The sequence below is a fragment of the Drosophila mojavensis genome, unplaced genomic scaffold (genome assembly GCF_018153725.1).
Source record: "Drosophila mojavensis isolate 15081-1352.22 unplaced genomic scaffold, ASM1815372v1 contig_16, whole genome shotgun sequence".
Taxonomy (NCBI): Eukaryota; Metazoa; Arthropoda; class Insecta; order Diptera; family Drosophilidae; genus Drosophila; species Drosophila mojavensis.
The window spans coordinates 4,029,414-4,052,435 of NW_025318693.1; the positions used below are offsets into that span (position 1 = coordinate 4,029,414).

Below are 23,022 nucleotides of genomic sequence, written 5' to 3' on the forward strand. Positions count from 1 at the left end.
AGCAGGAGCAGGCGACGCTGAGGAGCCGTCTCGAACGCGAGGGCCACAATGGGTAATTCGCAAGTGCAGCAGCTGTGGAAAGCTGTTGAATGGCGCAAGACGTGGCAGGGCCACAGTGCCAACCGAAAGTCAACAAACACCAAAGTAAATAATGCCACAAATTAAAGCGCCAACCATGCAGCGTGTAATTAAGGAAAATTTGCCAAAGATTAACTTGAACTTGAGAAAAAGCGCTTAAAATGTGAAAAAAAAAAACACGAACCGAAATCGTGATTTTGTCGATCCAAATGTTACTTAAATACCAACCGTCCTACCGTCTACATAGCTCTGTACGCACGTCAATCAGCTTACATTACAAAAAAGTTAACTTTAAATCATCTAACGAAACGCTCTCTGCAAAGTTTAAAGCCGAATTCAAACTGTTCTACTTGAAGGCGATAGTTTAACCTATCGAGAGTAAATCGAATTTCATTTTACGTATATTGGGTCTTAGTAAAACCTAAAAGCTTTTAGCTTAATGCTGTTTGACACTCTAGAGATTCATATGGGTGATTTATATTTGATTTGTTTTTAAAATGTTGTTTAGAAGCATTGATTGCCCATAGAGTCTATGAAAATCTCTTCACAATTATCAAGAGAGAGGCTTTAACAAGCGTGAATTATGACTTGTTGAGTTGTCTATTCTTGATGAAGATATAGAATTGTCTATTTTGGATTCTTGTCTATCTGCTTAGATAGTCTCATTTGAAGTAATTTCAGCCCGTTCGTTGACGTTTGTAAACAGTGCTTAAAACACAAATTCACAAAATTTTTGACAACCCACTGAAAGGTAGCGACTGCATTAAATTACAGCTGGTGGTCGGAACAACAAATGCGCTTATACTGAAATTAAATTCGCTAATGTTATTTGGTTCACGTCGATGGTTGAGTGCAGTCCACTAAATATATGCTTATATGAAGTCTGGCGTCTGGCCTGTGGCGGCAGCTGGGTATGAGGTTTTGTCTATGGCGCCGTTGGCACCATGTGCGCCCATTACGCGTTTGATCTGTTCATGCTACGTTGAACTCAGTTGCACGGCATCAGCCAGACATTTGTTATCTGTAGCACATGTAAATTAGGTGCGCATTAACTCAAATATTATCAGATTACATAAACCATTTGCATATTCAGTGGCAGTGTGTCAGGTTTTATTAGAGTTGGAAAATTGAAGCGCTACTGCTGATAACTATTTTCAAAGTGTACACAATTAATTCAATAAAAATATAATTCCATTCAAAATACAGAAATATGAATTGATTCTAATTATTCTGGGTTTTTGCCATAAAGAGACTCATCAATGCATTTATTCAAGCTCACAACGAATAATAACAAATATCACATAAGCAAAACAAATAAAATGAATATTTATATAACAGAAATCAGCTCAAAATAAATCATAAAGTGTATTTTGGTGAATCAACATGAATTTTAATAAGAAAAATCCATTTATTCTTAAAGCGACTAAAAGAGATTTTCAATAAATTTTTATTAGTTTAAAGCTCAATAGGAAATGTGATTTGTAATTGCACAAAAATTCCAAAAATAAGTTGATTGGAATGGTACCAAATATTAGCAAATAACTAAGAATCAGACTTTAAAATTTGTTTATTTTAAAATTAATATATATAATTCCATAATCTAAAGAAATATTCTTTAACATTAACCGAATTTATTTCAATTTTATTCATATAGAAAAAAATTCTATTAATATAAATTTCTTTTATCTTATTTAAAAAAATAAAAACTAATTTATATCAAGAGAATATATGTTTATATTGCACTCTTGCTTATCTTTCTTCAAGTTTCTTTGAGCAGACGAGACTTTGAGTAAAATTATTGCTATGCTGCACGACCTTAAAGTTACTTTTTGAATATCTCAAAAATCTAGACTTTCGCTTTGAGCACTTCAAAAGTGTTGGCAAAACTTTCGCTCGATTCTTGGCTGTTGCATTTATTAAAGTTTGTGAACAACGTTAAACACTTACCCAAAAATGCTGGAATCGCGCCCATGGGCATAACAAACAGGCTGACGAGCAGATCGGCTATGGCCAGCGAGAAGAGGAAATAGTTGGTGACATTTTGCAGCTTCCGATCCAGGGCGACGGCCAGGCAGACAAGTATATTGCCCAGACCGCCGGCAAATATGAAGAAGACCACGAATAAGAACAGCCAGTCGTAGCCGTGTGGGGAGTAGTCCAGGAAGCTCCTCGATATGACAATGTCGGCTGCCGCCGTTGTTGTTGTGCTCATTGTTGTGTCGGATATGGTGTAGTTGGACAGTATCATGTCCAAGCTCGTAGTTGAATTGTTGGTGCTGTCGTTGCCGTGGCCCCCGCTGACATTCTCAACCATTTCGCTGAAGTTCAGCCAGGACCACAGGCTATCGCCCAGGTCGATGCGAAAGTTTAGCCAGCTGGTTGCTGTCTGCGGCGTGGTGGGGCGCACAGTTTCCTGCTCGAGCTGCAGCTGACACAGCAGCTCCTCATCCATGGACTCACATAGAAACAACTGTCGATTGCAGTTGCTACTAAAACTAAACGTATCACTCACATTATCACTAACGGTCCCATTGATTTCCAGTTCGAATTGCGCGTACGGCTCGTGCTGCGGCTTCGATAGTTGCGTGTCTAGCATGCATGGCCCTAATACGGCCGCCTCTGCCTCGGACTCCTCGAGCACAGCACTGCACGCATACAACACGTTATCCTCGTCCCTATCGAAGCCCTGCAATGTGCAATGGAATGTTGTGCTACTGCTGATGCTGCTGTTGCTGGTGCTGTTGCTGATGCTGTTGCTGGTGATGCTGGTGATGTTGCTGCTGCTGTTGTAGGAATTATTGCTGTCGCCGTGGGCCGCCTCGCAGCTAATAAATGCCTGCCAGGCTTCGGACTGTGCCGTTTGAGCCACACGACAGCTGAAATCGCGTGACTGCGATGCGAATGTTGCCGTAGCAGTTGTTTCGCCTCTTGGCGCTTCAGGTGTCGGTGTCGCTGTTGCTGCTGCTGCTGTTGTTGGTCCATGACCAGCCTCACCTTGCATCTCCATTTCATTCTAAAGCTGTGTGGCGTGCTTCACAACAACAACTCGTTAAGCTTATGCCTTTGTTGCTGCACTTTCAATTGTTACTGTTGCAACGAAAAAAAAAGAAGAAAAAAACAAATATATATATATGTATATATAAGTACATTTATTACTGTGATCTGTATCTAAATCTATGGAGTATATTATTTGAACATTTACATTCCCCTGTAAAGCTATTTTTAATTAATCGCAAACAGGCGCTTGCAAATTGCCTCTGACACGATTTATTGCAGAAGCCACAGAATGTTCACAGTATTGCTTAATTACGCATCCCGAACGCAAATATCAATGCAATAGAAACGTATATTTGCATAGATGCACACTGACATAAGGGCATTTTAGTTATTAGCCCCATTGTGCCAGGCAATTACTATCCTCAAATATGATACGAAAATAAAAGCAAATAATGAAATTCATCTGCATTTCAATTTATTCAATTCCAGTTTTCTTTTTTTTTTTTCATCAAAATATTTTTCAAAGAGTTCGCCAGCGAGGGTATTTGATGTTGAGCTGCTTTAACAGACTGCCAATTTTTCGCTTTAAATAGTCACTAGTCACCGCATGACGGATTGACATCAGCACTCAATGGACTGCCGCCTCATCACTGCAGATTTCGATGTGCGATGTGAACGAGCTCGGCTTTTGTGTATCACTAGTGGCAACTGTCAGCTTTAGCCATTCGTTAGCCCCCAGTTGCTAGTCGCTAGTCTCTAGTCTCTAGCCGGCCGTTGCCAGGGGCTGCCGCCTGATAATGAGCTCACATATCCTTGACAGCACAATTGGCGACTAGCAGCACAAAGGCTTAATTAAAAATGCACCACGTTGAAGATTTATGCAAATTTTGGAGCCGCTGCCGTCGATGCAGCCCCTCAGCTGCGCTAGCCCCCGCTCTATTTAGTTAACTTAAATTATGCTTAAAGTTTGTCACAGCAATTTCAGCTTTCGCATGCAGCCAAAATATTATACAATTTTTTTGTTAAAACATATATTTTTTTCAAACTATTTCAGGGCGTGTCATGCGGGTGACATTGGACTGCAGCCGCAGGACTGCAGCCAAAAAGCACATTCTGCATGCAAGTGATTTGCTCAATCAACCGCAACAAAGGCAGTTTTTAGGGTGGTTCGGGTGTGGAGTTATGCAGCAACCGCCACAACATCAACAACCACACAGTCATACACATAGGCAAACATTCACTCATACAACCACCCACACACGCACACATTCAACCTAACCGCTATTTGCAATTTGGCGCTTGGTGGAATGCAAAATTTTTGCGTTGCCAGAATGAAAATAAATGGCTTGCATTTTGTTCCCTTTTTTCATACAGCCAGCTGCAAAAGAGCGTATATCTGAGAATATCCTGAAAATAGTTACACACACAGCACACAGCTCTGGAATAATAATGGTCCCTTAATATAAATCAAACAAGCACACACACACATCACTTTCGGTCTGTATGAATCTCCTAAGGAAACTATTACAAATGCTCTTCTTAAAGAGCTGCTGCAAAGAGTGCAGGGCAAAAGAATTTAAATAGGATTTCTGCTGAAGTATATCGAGGCGTACAAAGCGTTTCTCACATATTGAAGTTTAAATATTCGATTCGCCATTGAATATCATATATATACCATAAATTATTTTTTTGCGAAATTATGTATGATAACATTTTATGATTATTTTCATGGCAACGAAAATTAGAATTCTGCCAATTTTATGTAATTTATAAAATTTATCGACAAGCATACAATGTTTACTAAATTTAAAGCTGAATAACTCTCCAGACTACAAAAAAAAAAATAAATAATAATAATAATAAAAATAAAATAAAATAAAATAAATAAATAAATAAAGTTATAATATTATTATTAAAAAATTACTCTTTTCAGATTATTTAAATTATTTATTTTTTTTTGATCATTAGATCAGATTAGAGCAGTAAATTTTAGTTAATTAAAGTTATAGTAGCTCGCAGAAGTTCATCAAAGAATGCTTGAATTGCATTTTAGTTTAATTAGTTTAAAATGATTTACTAACTTTTTGTACAACATTTAAGATAATTTGTATCACATTAACGCCGAACAAAAACTCGCAAAGGCTCATAATGATAGTGTAAAAATGATTTTAGTTTGAAATTATCCTGAGGCCTTGTTCCAATATTGTTGAGCTTGAATTATGTTCATTAAAGCATAAACACTGAAATTCGCAGTCACCGCAGGGCTGCGATAATTAATAATTTGGTTAGGCACTGTGGCAGGCAATGAAATTTTGATTGGATATGTTGCACGGACTGTCAAGTGTTATCGGTGGCAACCTGGTCTCCACCTGATGACAGACCGCAGCCCAAGTGGCCGCACAATACTCGACTCCAGTCACTGCCTATGGCAGCTGCTCCACACACATACATATGTATGTATATAAGTAGATGCCGGGGGTCGTCATCCAAACATTTAATGCACTTGCTCTGACAGTACTGTGATGGCTTAATTTGAAAAGCGTCTCAGCCCACAGCTCTGTGCATTCCATTTCGCATAGCGCCTTATCAGCCGGCAGCTGGGCGACAGCTTTAGTGATGACATTGCAACTTTAAGTCCGTCACCCCATCCCCGTGTGACAGTTTTTATAAACGTGGCTGCTCATGTGGTTGTGTGGTTGCCATGTGGTTGTGCTCTGGCATGCTGGCCTCTTAATGAGTCGGCCAGGTAGGCAGCAGCGACTTTATGGCAGCTGCGCACCTTTTGTTTGATTGTTGCCAAATGGCTTATATGGCTGCAGGACACAGAGCCATGGAACCATCATTATTTTTGGACCGCCAGGCCGTGCCGCACATTAAATAGTAAAGCGAAAATGCGAACTACGGCGATGCTGAAATAATTAAGAACTTTCCTGCTACTCTGTGTGAGAGAAGGAAAAGCTTTCATTCAATTACCCATGTGCGAGCCGAATTATCTAACTAAATGCACAACTCGAACCAGCAAGCAATTTATTTATTTCTCTCAGAATTTTCGTGATTATCTCGATGATTTTTGCGAGATTAAGGTAAAGTAGTTACCTGCCATTAGAAACTTTACCAGCCGAGAGCGTAAAATATGTTTTTCTAAACTTATTTGATAGATGCCGTGTCCGTGAACATGCTCTATAAAATATCGAGTTTTCAATATATAAGATTTTCATCAATTAGGGAAAGTGCGGAACTAAAGTTTCTTAAATTACATTAAAAGTTCCTCATTTTAAAACAAATTGCTTGCTATCAATTATCGGGCTTTGTTGAGTCTGTTCTTCTTAAATAATTTTCTAAGGAAATATTTTTGTTAAGGAAGCACTCTTCATATTTGCTTACAAATTTGTTTAGCTGCTGCCTGAAGACTGAAATAAGCAAACTGAGAAAAGTTTGACAAGAAGGAAATTCATACATAAATATTTGCATTTCGGGTGCTTAACGCTAGAATACTAGAAAATACTTATGCTCTATAACGAAATGTTATTTACGAAATAAAGCTTTTGTTTTTTGTTTAAATACACGGAAAAAATAAAATTAATTAAACAAGAAAATTGTACTTGAAAAATGAATAAAAATATATATTCATCAGTCGCGTCGAATAATGTTACACGATCTGATACTCAGTCAAGCAAGCAGCAATAAGTACGACAATAAAATGATCAAGACCAATAGATGAGTATAATAATATATAAGCCGCAAAACTCACTTTATGGTCTAAAGGCAGGCGTGGCAAACGAGTGGAACGAATGTAGCAGCCAGCTAGAGCAAATACAACAGTGGAGAAATACAGAAAAAATGTTTATCTATAGAAAAACTGGTAAAATAATATTTGCTTGAAACCCAATATTTGTTGATAGTATAGCTTTTATTTGGACAACATGTATTCATTGACATAGAGGCAGTGTTGTCAGCTGATAAGTACCAGAATAGGTTGGATTGCGGATGTAGTAGTAGCAAAACAGGCTAAAAAGATGGAAAAAATGCTGGAAAAGCGAACTAGATGAAAAATGGAAGAAAACATACGAAAAGTTGAAACTATATTTAACAAATTATTCGCAAAAATAAAAAAATTAAACATAATAAGTACTTCCTCTTGGTATTTCTTCTATAAAATTTCCTAGTAGTGTTTCCTCTAAGTGTTTCTTCTTAGTGTTTCTTCAAAGTGTTTCCTCTAAGTGTTTCTTTTAAGTGTTTCCTCTAACTATTTTCCCAAGTCTTTAGTGCTTAGCTAAACGATCACGATTTCCACGCAATGCACTTCACTTCATTTTACTGCACTGTACGACTGAGCCCCATCAGGCCTGGGCGACTGAAGTAATTCTGCAGCTGCCTTTTTATATAGAATGACTAACTCACTAACACTAACACCAAGTCACGCTCAAATGTTGAGCCCGAAGTCAGGTAGGGTTCGTTGCAGTCGACCTCTAAGTGGCCAATGGGAACACTCTCTGCAACTTCAAGCACTCTAGCTTCGTTTTACTCAAATATAAATACCAAATGAATACTGCTGCATATATATAGACAACTTAAATGATCTTCTGTAGTTCTTCGTCGCCAAGTGCTCTTATTAGGCAGGCAGGTAGAGAGACAGATTGAGAGACAGACATACCAACAAATAAACATATAGACAAACAAACACGCGTAGTTAAATTGGATAATCTCATGACACTGCTTAAGAGTGTTTATAATAAGGCTTAATGTTTTTAGCTTGTGTACATTAATATTTATAATTATTAAATGGCATAAACAGCAGCCTCTTTTTCTATAGTTCTTTTAAGGGTTAGGACTTCGAGCATAGTCCGACTATTTAATTTTCAATGTATTATCAATAGGCTAGATCTAGCTTGAAATAGGCTAAGCTGGCAACACTGCATAGAGGGACAAAGAGGAACAGCGAGGTTTGCCTTGTAGTTTAGGTTTATTTCAAATGAAGGATATATATTTCAAATGAGTTTAATTGGATAATGCCAATGGGTATAAATGGTATATATCTCTGCTGATAATGTCATATACTAATACTGGGTATCTTCTGGTTAAGTACATTCAGCTAGTAATGCTAGTTTTTATTTTATTTATTTCCGCCGTGCGGCATAACTATTTTTAGTTATTGTGGCAGCTGATCAAGTGGAATAAGAGACACACTCGATGCAAAGTTTATTTATTTATTTATTTATTTTTGTTTTTTGTTTTTTTTTTTTTAACGTTCCAATACGGCAATTGCTATGCATCAACTAGCCATGACTAAGGAGATCAATTGTTTTTCATTTAATTCGTTTTATTTGCATTTATATCACAAACTGCAGTTGCCCAACTGTGTTGACATTGTGTTGGACTGTTGCTGTTGCCATTCTTGTTGTTGTTGTTGTCGTCAGCCATGTGTGCTTTAATTTGCGGTTAATTATGCAATTAAATATTAACGGTGCGCTGCATCGTAGCGCTTGACTCAAGTTTCAGCGGCTTAGCCAACAGCAACACGTTGTCAACATTTTATGGTCATGTTTAACTAGTTGCTATGCGAGCATACAACATGTTGCCGGCGCGCCGGCGGGTTTCATTTGTAGCAGCCTGCTTCAATTATACAAATAGATTGTTGCTCATTTGGCAGCCGTAACATGAAGCCCCAACTCATCAGCATTAACACTTTGCTTGCCCCAAGAAATGATTGCGAATTATTAATAAAGAACGTGTCGGCAGAGACGGCAACAAGCAAACTGACATACGACTTAAGTGGAGCTTGGCCAGGCGCTGTGATTTGTCTAAAGTGTCGCCGCTTCGCCAGGCCTCATCAATTATGCAATGTCCGACAGTGAAATTGCCGAGAAATTTCTCTGAAAAACTTCATTAAGCAGCGCCCAAGAGCACGCGGCAAGCGAATGCGAAAGCCTGCCGCAATGCCGGATAGGTGAACTAGAGATGGCCAGAAGGGCGTAGGGAATACGGATAGTAGCTGAGTCCACGCAGGCAGACTAGAGAACAGTTTGCTCTCATTCTGGGCCTGTTCTCCAGCCATTTTGGCATGCAGTTAATGAAGAGAAATGGCCAAAAGTGTTTTATAAATGTTTGCCTTCCACGATGTTTCAGTTATGTTGTAACTTGGTCATACATGATGCAACAGTCCATTTTTACTCTATTATATTATTAATTCAATTTTGGAGTAATTTATTTAAGCAACTTTAAGAGTCTAATGTGATATTGACATGACAGTCCAACTTTAATTGCCGTAAGGAAATGTTATCTACAGGGTATTCCAGCTTCGGCGCCAAGTAAACACCACTTTTTTGAATGTTGTTCACAGCTATTGCTTAAGCACATTACTTCCTGTTGTTGCTTTTGTGGCTGTTGGCGGAAGTGAGCATCGATAAATTTTCGTTTTTTACTCTCGCTGTTTTGGTAATTTCGTTCGTTGTTCTTGTTGTTGCTGTGGCTGCTACTGTTGGGTGGAGCTGCTGCCTAGCACAAATTTTCATATAAACTCGAGTGCTTTAAGAGCGATGTCCAGCGGAAAAAAAAGAAAATATGAAGCAATATAAAATATATAAAATATAATATGATAGTTAATATAGTATACATAAGATGTAAATAAACATTTCATTCCATTTTTTTTTTTCGTTCTTTAATGCATATGTGCGCGGAACCCTAAGGAAAGGTCATTTGCTAACAGAGACATGTTATCTTTCGTCTCTGGGCGAACCCTTGCGACACGATTGATGACTCTTTAGTTCGGTACTCCAATAAATATTTCAGCCACGTTAGAAGCCAACAGACTGAGGAAAACATAATATAAATGTACAATCAGATACATGGCTGCGATGTAGAATGACCGACTGCAACATATCCTATACTACCTGCCAAGTTTCCTTTGCAAATAACTGAGGAATGTTTTTTAAATAATGATTAGTAAATGTATTTTACATATTAGGAAATGCTAAAATCGATGGATTTTCATCTATTTTAATAAGTCTTCACCTTAGCTTGGCAGGCATCTCTAAGGTTAGATTAGTGTTTCTACGAATGAGTATAGGCCATGAGGAACTGAGACGCCCTTGTATATCTGTTGTTGTATGTTTTTATTAATGCATATCATAAAATTCCCGCATTTGAAAATGTTAAAATTACTGTCAGCAACGCAATATATTTATTATACGATATCTATTTTTTAAATAAATTAGCAGTCCAATGTGCAATGAGCTGAAAACCGTTAGCATGCAAATATGATATGATGGGATTCCCTACTACAAATTGTGCATTGAGCGTATCGTAATACACAATTGATTGAGCAGAATGAGAATTTCTGTTTGCTATTCATAATTATGAAATGCACATTCCACTTTTATAAACGATAATTTGTAATTTAGAAATATGTAAACTATGTACTATGCTACTATGCCTTATATGAATTTCTGTCTGAGATGTAAAGTTCGATTTGTTAGATTAAAGTCGAATGCTTTCAACCTCGACTAGTTGACAAATTCCTATTGAAATGCTAAAGGCTGACAGCTTTGATTTGTCTCGCGTAATTGATGCATTCAATTTTGCATAATTATCAACAAGTTTTCCAATGCTCTTGACAGACACTCGGCAAGGTACAGGTGAATATACATTAATATATATATATTTTTTTTATATGAATACTTCATATGTCCTACTTTTCTCTTTTCATAAAATTTGAAAATTTAGTTTAAAGATGTGCATTGCATTCATTTGCATTCATACAGATATAAACTATAATTAAGTTAAACTAGTATACTACTAAAAACAGAGCATATTACATTTGTGTAATACCCGTCTGTCTAGCTTTACTTATGTACAAGTTTTCTATACACTTATATAAACTTCGGTAAACATAATTGTTTATACCTCCGTCAGATAAATTTAAGTTCTACGTGAGTGGGGCCTATATGACTAGAAGTTCACTAAATTCATTGCATAAAATATGTGAACTGTCTTAGGTCTTTAATAATCGCAATCATTTCGCATTCAGAGCAGCAGCATTGCCCCTATGTATGAATTCGTTGTTTTATCACTTCGGAATTCGAAAACAAACGACTATGATAAGCAACATTGTGTATACGCCACGTATGTCCGAAAAAAAAAAAAAAAACATATAGCATCGGCACGTGTTTGTATTCTGTGTTTTCATTTACTTGGAACATTTCATTTTTTTCCCCTGTGGATTTTATTGGCAATCAGCCAAGGCTAATAGAAAACAGTCCAAGAGGCAAGCAAAAAAGTATGCACACAAATATTTAGTCTAGATTGGAGCCTTTCGTCGCCAGCATCAAGTAAAAAGTAATGTAATAAATAAAAATATAAGTCACTTCTTGATGTATGACTTCGTTGTAATATCTCTAAACACATTAATAAATTAGACTCAAAAAAAAAAAAGAATAAATAAATAAATAAAAAAAAAAATAATAATAATAAATAAATAAATAAAAAGAATAAAAAAGCAAAAATAGCAAATAGTAAACTGAGCAATTAGCTTGTCATAAACAATTTAATTAATTATGTATTATATTTCAGTTGGCCAATAGACAAATTATGGAAACTATTACAATTAATTGCTGGAAATATATAGTATGTTATTTGCTATTTTTAAGACGCATGAAAAGCTATTTAGTCATTGTTTTATAATATATTTATTATACATATTTCATATTTAAATGCTCGTTTAATTAATCGCATCCCTATTATCTCTTGTTCAATAAAATGATGCAATTGTTTAAAGCTAATGTCGTTTAAATAAACCTTTATTGTAGTCATTAATTAAAAATTAGCAAAAAATTTGTTTATTAGTTCAAACTGGCAGCGTATAAGAGTACCTGAATGATGTATTGTTTTAAATTTGGTGTAAGAGTACCTGAATGATGTAACAGTATGTGCTATCATTCTGCTCTGCTTGTGCATAGAAATTTACAGCCATATATGGGTGCAGCTGGCACGTGGCCTCCCGGCAGCCCGCGTTTTATTTAAATGCTGCATTACCTGTGAGCTCAGTGGCGGCATCTTAATTGTGCTGTCAATCATTTTGCATATTTGCACAGGCGAAAAATGCCAACAAATGTTTGGTGGCCGTTGCGATGGCCACTGTACGCACAGTAGCACCAACAATCACAACAACAAGAACAACCACATTTGTTTAAGTAATTGAGAAAAAATATATAAATTTAAATAAACATGAACATACAAACATCTATATGTATGTATGTATGTGAGATATACACCGACTAGCTGACTAGCAGTGGACAGGTCATGATGTTTCTTTGTGCGTCAAGTGGCCGGTTAAATGCGGCCAATTGAGAATGCGCAATGCGAAAATATCATGGAAACAACATTTTCGAATTCCTCATTAGAAGTCACGATAGCCAGCTTCAATGCTCACTGAGGAGGCGTGTCTTGTGTGTTTGTCGTGCTCAATTAGCATTGTTGCCAATAAATATTTATGAAAATGCTTATGAAGTGTCCATATCAATGCCTCAACTCGTCAATTAGCCACAAGTTCAAAGTTTGAGAGCCAATTAAAAGAAATAAGCATAAAGAGACAGAGATATTAACAAGCTGAAATCAGTTTTCACATTCTCTACAAATACATATATGTATATATTTAATCAAATTTTGATCCTCATTTTTTTTTTATTAATTTTTTTTAAATATACATAATTTGAATTCTTGCTTGGATCCTAAAGCGCTGTCAATTGCTCGGTCGATTTATTGCCTCAATCGATGCAAATGCTCAAAAAGTTTTAGCCGTCTGTAAACTTCAACATTTTTGTTTTCTGTTTCTTAACTGTATCACTGTTTTTCAGATTTTCTTTTGCTTTCGTGTGATGTTGTTTCGTTTAGTTTTTCTATTGTTTACGCGTCAGCGTTCGCATTGATTGGATCAACTTCAATTTAGATAGTGGGCAGCATTAAATCTAGACAATGCTGTTAAATTGTATTACTGAGCAGCTAGCATTAGGGCGATAACGATTACGGGTGCCCGCTGGCCTCAGCTGGAGTAGTAGGCGGCATTAATGAATTAGATCGAATGCAATCTGGCCTACAGCACATTTACAGTTGCTGCGGAATATGTGCCCCGATATATTATATGATGCATGAGTGTCTGTCGCTCGTAAATAAAAAAATCTACATATGTAGCCTATAAATAAATAGAATTGAATAAGGCCCATGATAAATGCCTTGGCTTATTTATATTTTGCTTATTGCACGCAACACTTAGTACAACGATGATTGGATGGTCAAAATATGCCAACAATTTTATTGTCTTAAATACGAATAAAATATTAAGTGCGTTCAATTCAATGAATCCAACACGAATACTAAAAATGTTGCATAAGAGAAGCCCTCAACAATGAGAAGTATAAAAATTAAGTATACGCTCTTACTTTTTCATAGTATATATATTAGACTCTTGCATACGTCATGTTTAAGTAATTTTTCAAAAAGTTATATTTAAAAACATGTCGAATGCTAGTACAATGTTCTATTCTCTTGAGGACTCTAATTTCTGGCAAAATTGCTTTTAATATACTATATCAAGAGTAATAAATACATAAATTTTCTTATATATGAAATGAAATATGTGTTGGCTGATTGGAAATGAAAATGCATTCGCTATGTCTGCTCATGACTGGGTGACCACAACTTGTTACTTTTGTATAAGTTGACTTACTCAAACAGAACTGTCAGGCTTCTTGGAATCTCATGCGAAACGAAATGAAACAAACATTAATTGAGAATCAAAAAATTCCAGATAAGTTACGGAGCAGAAGTTTAGACAGCTACGTGTACCTGACCACAGCTGACATATCGATTTTCATCGGAGGCTGTTAGCACTTGTGGCGCAAACTGTTGTAATTTCTATGCCTGTTGCTGACAGCAGTGGAATGGCTTAGCAGTTGGGCTGAAAAACTTGAGGTAATCAACAGGATTTTATGTTGATTTGCCACTAAACTTTTACTGGATTCACTTATCAGTGGAATTGGTCTATGGCCGAGTCGCGGAAAAGTAAATGGTTTGCTTTCCCCCCCTTAATGACAGGCGGCACTGGCCCAGATAGTACAACATAATTTCCCAAACACCTTTTCGGATGGCATTAAAACTTTATGTACATCAAGAAAGCTTAATAGTTTAATTTCCTGACAGGGCTTTTAAGGATATACGACTCGGGGGGGAAACCCCAAAAACCTCAAGTCGCACGTAAAGGTGCGAGACCATTTAAAACGTAGCCGTCGGGTTTTTGCTCTCTGCTTCTTTTCTTTTTTCTGGTAATAAATCTCCATCTGACATGTGCGCTCGCTCGCTGGCCGAGTGTGAGCTGCCTGTTGGGCGGACATTTGACTTATTTTCATACATATATATATTTTTTTTCTTTGAAACTGTATTTGAGCAGCCACGCAGATAACCTAGCCAGCAATCAACTTTAACTTTCTCTATTAATTACAAAAATATTTATCTCCCTTGTCGTGGCATTAAATGTCCTCAGCACGCACCTGCCACGCAAATGCTAAGTGCTCTGTTCGTGTCTCTTTCTGCTGCACTTACGACAAAACTTCGCTCATTACTTGATGTACTGCTGTTTGCCTTTCCTTAATTGTTCGTGACTCTGCTGATGTATGCGTTTACCGCTTCCTCTGCCACTGCCCCTGTCACTGCCACTGCCAGTGCCGCTGGTAAAACAAAGCGTGCTAAATAACAAAAAATTAACATTCATGTAAATACGTAATCAGCGGCAGTTGGGTGGAGCATAGCGGTCCGGAGCACCGACTGAAGGACACTATGAGGTTTATTTTATGCAGGCGCTACTTTGATTTCCGCTGGCTTCCATCCGGAACACCTTATTTACATCAGCGTGCCCTTTATGTTTAATTTCTTTTTCTATTTAACATTTGTTTTTTGTTTGTGTACTCACACGAGCACACGCACACACACGAGTGCATATATGTGAGCACACACATGCTGCTGTTTTTTAATTAATTTTCATTCGCAAATAATGCCTGTTTTCTAGTTCTATTGTTGAGTTATTATTTTGCTCTAGCTTGATTAACAACCTGGGCACGTGTCGACCATTGAACTTTAAACTCAACTTGTTAATTATTTGTTGTCGAAGCGTTTACATAGTTGCTCTCAGTTTATTATTAAAGGAGAATTACGCAAATCAAGAAGTTTGACAACATCAAATATTAAATCGTTTTCTCCAAGCTGAACTAAATGTGTTTATTATTACTATTAATTACTATTAATTATTCATGCAATTTAATTTCAGGGAATTAGTAGAATACAGTGTCATATGGACTGTGAATTAAATATTCTCACCTCAACTCTTTGAATATGTACATTGAGCATAATATTCAAAAATCATGTAAATACTGTTTTTCTTTTTTTAATTTGTTGCATACTACGTATACGCAAGGTGAATTATATTATAAATAAAGTGATCAATATATCATATAAATATTTAAATTTATTACCTAATTTGATAATGGAAATAGTCCACGATGTTTCTGATGCACAAAATTTTACTTCAACGTGAAGAATCACCGTAGTTAGTCACACTTTTTTAAAACTTTAATATAGATTATATCAGATTCTATAGGTTTTTATTGAAAAAAGCACATCTTAAAGTTGTGTTTTCTATTGCAAATATTTACGATTTTATATTTATAATTTTAAAATGATCATAATTTAATTTAAATGTTAAATACACCGAAATGCCACTAGTATTTATTTATATTTATATTTCTTCAATTATTAAATTTTCAGAATGAGTCAACTGCCGAACCCGTTCAACGAATGCTCTGCATTTGTTTTACATTTATTATTATTTTTGTTTTTGTTTTTCACTTAAAACTCAGACTGAAATCAGCATCATAAAAAACCTCGCAAAAGTTATTGTTATGACTTTTAGCTATTTATTTATTTATTATTTAATTTTTTAATATTATTTTTTATTGTATCTCGAAGCCAAGCGTTTAAAATTGGTTAAGTTATTCAATAGTGTATCCATAGTATTTCCAGCTTGGAGCGTATATAATACATATTTTCCTTCTCAGTATAAGGTTTAAGAATTTTTTCTATTTTTCTTACAAACGTCACTCGAAATTTAGTTCACAAAACGAGTTCAAAGTTCGCGCGCAATATATTTTGAAATTTTATATTTTCCGCTTGTCGAAACATGAGCGAATCGCAAGCGAACGCGGCAAAATTTTAAAACAAACTGACAGTGCGAATTTTCCAAACTGGTCCATTGAGTCTGAACTGCCAGTGAAAAGCAGCCGCTGCCTCTGCCTCTGCCTCTGCCGCTGGCGCTGTCGCTGCTGCTAACACTGCTATAGTCGATGCCGACGTCGAAGTTGGCGTCGCTCGGCATTTATTTGGTATTCTCTCGGCTCGCTCTCTCACTAGGCAAGCGAACACTGGGAAATTGTTTCTCGCTTTGTTTGGGAAATTTTCTTGGCGCCCAATGCACTATGGGGAATTTTGCCGTTTTTCGGGTATTTAGTCATTTTTGCGAAGTATGAAAATTTATAATTTTTTTATGTTAACATCTTAATAAAACTCCAAACTTTAAGGTACTGTACCCAAAATGTTGAATAACAGTCCACTGTTAAGCCTAACAGCTGTTAAAGTCAGCTGTTATCTTCGAAAAGCATTTGCCTTCAGCTTACAATTTGTGTTAGCCGATTTTCAAATCATCGTTATTCAATGACCAGACATTATTTTTGAGAAATTTAAAAAGGATATGAATTTTTAGGGCTTCTACTATGCGTTGGCTTAAAAACCAATTGATGTTTGAACTTATTTTAATCATTTATTGTATAATTAGCAAATGTTGTCAAATTTCATTTCTTGTAAATAAAATTAAACTTTGCAAAGACATATAAAACAGCCACCAGGGCGCACCAGTGTAATTCCAATTGCATGTTATAGAGTAATCAATTGGGATCTTAGTGCCTTTGTCTCAATGTGCACTTTTTGCGCACAACCGGCGCAAATCAATTTTTAGCAGGTGACTATGAGCTGACCTGTGTGATATTTGGCTCAATGAAAAAGGCAACTCTAACCAAGAAATAGTAATTGTGATTTTGAAACTAAATAAGACTAATATTGATTCAACTTATAAATGATATTAAAAAGCAAAAGCCGCTTTTTTTTGCCAAAATATAAATTACAAATGGAAGAAATGCAGCAGGAACAAAAACTAGCTGACAACTATGAATGACTGCCTATGACAGCAAATGTTTATAAAAATAATTGTTCATTTGAGGCAGATTATGGAAAGTACTGTTCATCCTGTAGGCTTTTTTGGTAAGGAAGCGTCTGATTTGCCCAACCAGGTCTATAAATCAGACTAATTTCATCATGCATGAGAGCATGAGAGCAGAATCCATAATTTCGCTGATGGTTTTTAACAATGGATACATCTGATCAGATTATTTCTTCGGCAAATCTTTAGAAAAGAGTTTGAAAGCATAAAGGTCGCTGTCTAATGAAGTTGTACGTATTGTATTATGTAAAGTTGAAGGCACAATTAAATCAGTTGAAGAACCCGAATTTTTTTAGCGGATCAATATTTCTGGCTGATTTGGAACTCGAAACTGAAGAAAACTAATTTCGATTTTATGAAAGTTCGATTGTTTTCAATTAAAATTATTATTTTAAAGTATGAACAAGCAAAATTCTTAAAAAAAAAAAAAAATTTTTAATACAAAATTTTAATAAATTTTTTTGGGTGGGCGGTGACACGCCCATTTTTCTAAAATATATTTCTGATGGTATACATATTAATAATACAAAAACCGGATCAAAAAATCTGGCTTAGTTTTTAAGTTATTAATTAATACCCGATAATTTGGATTTTTCCCCATAGTGCAATGATAAAGATACTTCTTGCCTTGTGTTTGTGTGAAAACCATCTCCTCCGCGGTCGTCCTCAGCGCCTATAAGAGACTGAGGGCGGTAAGTGATGTTTTTTATTTTGTTGTTGCTGTTGCTGTTTTATTTTCTTTTCTGTTTGCTTCACGGGCACCACGTGCGCGCCACTGTGCTGCCGACATTGAACGTGCTTGTGCCTGTCCCTCGGCTTGTGCGTATTTATGAATGAATTATGTGGCAGAATGAGAAATATAATCATTGGTTATTAGAGTCCCAATACATGGGCCATTCAAAGGAGTTCACTCTAAGGCGAGTACAATGGCATTGGCATTGAAGTAATACTCTTCAATGTAATCAAAATCGCTTCAACTATATAAATACGGAAATGGCAAATAGATAAAGTTTTTAATAAAATACAATTACCGTAAATATGAATAAATTGTTGTAAATATTTTTAATAGCCAATATTAAAATTATATTAAATAAAAAATTTATTTTTAATAAATTCAGAATATATATATCAAGGGTAATCCTATAATTTAAAATAAACAATTTTTAAAGTTTAATTAAAAAAATCAATTAATGAAGCCATTCCAGTATTTATAAATATTTGTTGTTGGGTATTTTATGATGAAATGGGCTTCTTTTTTTAGGCCTAGTTAAATTGAAAATATGGAGCCACTATTCGGGCCTATTGAAATGCCTTTATGGCAATTTGACAAGCCCAGCTGCTTTTTGTATGCCTTTTTGATGTAATTTATTGGAACGTGCATTACTTGTGCTTCATATTGAAAAACTTTGGCGTATCAACAAGAACATACATATATATATACCTTTTTCTACCTAAATGAGCTTAAATATGTATGTATATATGTGGCACATGCATGTGTATATATGTTTATGTATATTTTATGAACGTGTCTGGAATTTCATAGGCAGATTTGGTGAATATTCCTTCAGATATGCTGCTTTACAACTGAATTTAATAGCTACAGTGTGCTATACAGAGTGTTAGTCGGCTGACCCTATATATATATATATATATATATATATATATATATATATTTACTACATTGAAGACATAGAGCTAGCTCATCTAGAAAGCGAGCGAAGGCTTCGGTCCCAGTGCAATGGGAAAATGGTCCATAACTTGTATTTACACGAACGCAATTTTATGGCTCTCTGAATTGAATTGAATGGAGAGATGAATTCACAGTACGTATCGCATCGTGTGCGTACGGACTACGTGCCACAGCACATCGACTAAGTAAGCCACTCGAGGGCGAAGAAGAAGCAAAACTGTTGCTTCCACTCGGCGAATATATGCGCTGCATTTCGTTGCATATTTGCACAAAGCTTTGAATCCTGCTGGCACGTGCCAAGAGTCTGGGTCTGGTCATAAAAATATTGCCAGTGAACCAAAGCAAAGCCGGAAAACTTTTGCGTAACGCGTCCGGTGGCGTATGCGTAATGTGATACGTTCTCCCAGCCGAGTGCCGGTCGCTCAAGCCACTCAAAGCGGCTCGATGGCAACACGGGCAGCCAGAGCGGCGGCCAAGCCAGCCACAGTTCGATGTGGTTGAGCGCCAGTTTTATTTAATGGGGTTTGGCTTGCTTGAATCTCTCTCGCACACACGTATTTACACACAACAGCTGTAAACAGATATAAATGCACGTATATATAGACATACATATATATTCATGTATGATATGTGGTCCCCGATAAATGTCTGTGCTTTAGTTGTTTAGTTGTGGTGCCGCAGCTGCGATTGCTTTAAGCCCCAGCCAAGCATCTACCTGTTTACATTGTTTCTCAAATATCATTATGAAATCTGATTGAGTGAGATAGAGAGAGAGATAGAGAGAGAGAGAGAGAGAGAGAGAGAGAGAGAGAGATGGAGCCAATTTATACCGCCCTTTGTTAACCCAAACAATTGATTTTATTTTAGTGGATGCCACCTGTACAGAGTATTGTTAGCAAATTTGTTTGGGTCTGCCGAAAACAAACTTCTATTGGGTTATGCACATTGTTTACTTTGATGCCAGGTCATCAGCAAGAAAGAGAGAGAGAGAGAGAAAGAGGGATTTGTATTATTGTTTTCTAATTTTATTATTATATGATCACAAAAGATGATTGCCATACGTATATCATATATGTCCTTTCTCTAATTTTATATAAATGTGAATTAAGGCTTTAGAGCATCGCATATTGTATATTCATCCAAAAGCGGCCTTAGGCAAGGTAATTTTTCTTGGTGGCAATTTTATTGCAATTCTGTGCTTTGGACTTAATAGTTCAGCACGTCCAGCTTTTGGCCAAGGTGCTTCGAATATCGATGGGGCTAACTACATCAAAGTGACGTTAAAACAAAGCACCCTCGGAGTATCAAATGAAGAAATTTTATAATGAGTGCATTTTTATGTTGGTCATTAAATTGAATAATTTTCGGAAAATTTATGATGGGACTTTTTCGGCTATGACCTATACCTTTTTGTGTGGGCCATCAAGACGGCATACCCGAAAGTTGTGTCAAATATTTATTTAATAAACAAAGTGGCATTAAGTAGCAACAAAAGCTGGCAACAAACTTGGCCCAACTTGGTGGGCAAATTTAATAAAAAAGTTAAAATACTGAATAAAAGACTGCACGGCTTCCGTAGCCAAACTTTTTTTTTCAGATATAACTTTTTTTCCCACTGACAGAAGCAAAAGCATGGCATTTGATGAACAGAAAAATAAAAAGAAGCAAATGCTACTTGAGTATTAATTTGCTAATGCTAAGCAGCCCACGTTACTTATACGCCTCATTTAACAATCACTCTTTGTGTGTCAGTGGGTGTGTGTGTGTGTGTCGGCTGAGTAAACTCTTTTCAATGCTTGAGCAAAGGCAGTCAAACTTGGCTCAGCTGTTTGTCGATTAAATGGCCTAAAAATAGGCAACAAAGCGAGGCACAAGCTGCATTTAAATGGCTCGACTTAAGCGTTTAATCATCGACATTAAAAGCAACTGCTTGTCAGCCTAACATTCTTGCTGCTGTAGTTGCTCGCATTGTTTGCCGGCTTTGTTACTCTCAAAAAAGCCGCCAGCTATTTGTTGTTATCGTGCCAAGAATGCTTTCTATCTATGTGGAAATCTACAGGCAATTTGCCTTGCCTTGCCTTGCCTTGCCCTGCCTTGCCTTGCTTGGCTGTGAGTATTTAGCGGTAAACTAAATATTTGCATATTTGTTGTGATTTTGCCTTTATCATAACAACATAACATAACATTCACCCACCTAGCTGCCATATAGGTAAATGGTTGGCTTTAGTTGTGTGTGTGTCGTGCTTTTGTTGTTGTTGAAATTTCCAACGAAACATACGTACATATATACATTCCGCCGCCGGCTTTAATATGTACAATATTCTCCTTTGTTTAATTAAATAAATGATGCACATATTCTATCTGCTGGATCTAGAAATTTATTTGATTGTATTTAATAAAGGAAAACGACTTACTGCAGTGCAATGCTTTTATATACATATATAAATTCAATGAATATTGCAAATGGTAAAGAAATATTGTTGCTCCCTCGATAATACTTAAATACTTAAAAGCTCTCATCAGCATTATCATCATTTGGCTGGGCATAATTTAATATTTTGACATCTTTTGTACACATAATAAATCGTATCGCTGGAGGTCGTAAAACTAGTCAAGCTGCTTAGCCGTGCGGCTGCTTATGATTTATTTGCAATAATTTAAAATATTTCAAAATATATTGTGGGTCATTGTCAAAGTCATTTTGTAGTTTCTTTTGAAATGTTTAAGGCGCCAGCGAGTGGAATTGACAGCTTTCCCAGAGCTTCAATAAATATCAATAAAATAAAAAGCAATAAAGAAGACAGTAGCCATATTTGGTATGAATGAAAAATACAATCTTAAATTGATAAAAATTGGATTAAATTAAGTAAATTTGAGTCGGTTTATTAATCTAATTTATTTATTTATTATTATTATTCTTTTTTTTTTTTTTTTTTTAATATAAATCAATAATAAAATAAATAAAAAAGAATCTGAAAGACAAAAATATATAAATAACATTTTCGGTTTTGTGGTGAATAAACCTTAAGTCAATTCAATTTAAATTTTTATTAATTTTCCCCTCAATGTGTATTTTACGAAAATATGGGCTTTTAATTATTTACATTGATAAAACGTAAAGTAAAGCTAAGCCAAGGAAATTGATTTAAAAATGATTTCAATTTCAATAACCAGGAGCAATATCATTAAAACGAAGACAGCATCGAAACAATGGAAAGCGGATACCATCAGTGCCTTCATTTGCATGAAACTGATTCATGCACACCCACATACGCACTCACACACACACATGCACATGCACACCCACTCACACACACGCACACATAAACATATTCCTGTGTGTTGTGTGTCAGTCGCAGTTTAAGCTAAGCGCAGCAGGCAAATCCTCAGGCCCTGCTACAAAAGAGAGAATGTAAAACAGATGAAGCTAATAAGAAGAGACTTAATGGAAAATGAATTCAATTAAATTATTTTAATAAAAACCATTACAAAAGAAACGGCAAGAACAATAAGAAGAGCAAGAGTCAAAGAGAGAATGGCAGCAAACACAAGCGCTGATATATTAAATTCTCAGAAATTATTATCCTACCAGTTCATATAATGAATTGGTATTAATAATACTTTTAATGAATACATAATTTATAAATTTGTTATTAATTAGTTTTTATAATTTTAATAATGTTATGGCAATGTCAATATCAACATGATTTGGCTCTGCTCATGCTTTTATTTACTTCAATATGTTTTTCTAAAGACAGACAATTTATAGCTTTTAAATTTTAAAATTTGTTTTAAGGGGATAATAGTATAAAATGAATATATAAAAATTGCATTCATTTCGTCTTGATTGCAAACATTTCAAACATTTCATATTTTCTTTTACATTTTCTGCAATATATTTGCAATTTATGCTTAACATGGGAAAGCACATCAAACCATTGCA

General features: G+C 35.8%; 1 protein-coding gene across 2 annotated transcripts in view; it reads right to left on the bottom strand.

Annotated features, from left to right (window-relative positions):
* Positions 1-16,344, bottom strand: part of LOC6573486 (5-hydroxytryptamine receptor 2A) — a 29,964-nt gene extending 13,620 nt beyond the window's left edge. Inside the window, exons 1-2 of one of the 2 annotated variants that reach the window (XM_001999531.4) lie at positions 15,594-16,344; positions 2,026-3,165 (exon numbers count right to left, since the gene is read on the bottom strand). In XM_001999531.4, coding sequence (XP_001999567.3) covers positions 2,026-3,085 — 1,060 coding nt within the window. In that variant the 5' untranslated portion in view covers positions 3,086-3,165; positions 15,594-16,344. Of the gene's footprint in view, positions 1-2,025; positions 3,166-15,438; positions 15,457-15,593 lie in introns of those variants that run through there. The other variant, XM_032731049.1, reaches the window with a different exon arrangement.
* Positions 16,345-23,022: the final 6,678 nt, after the last annotated feature.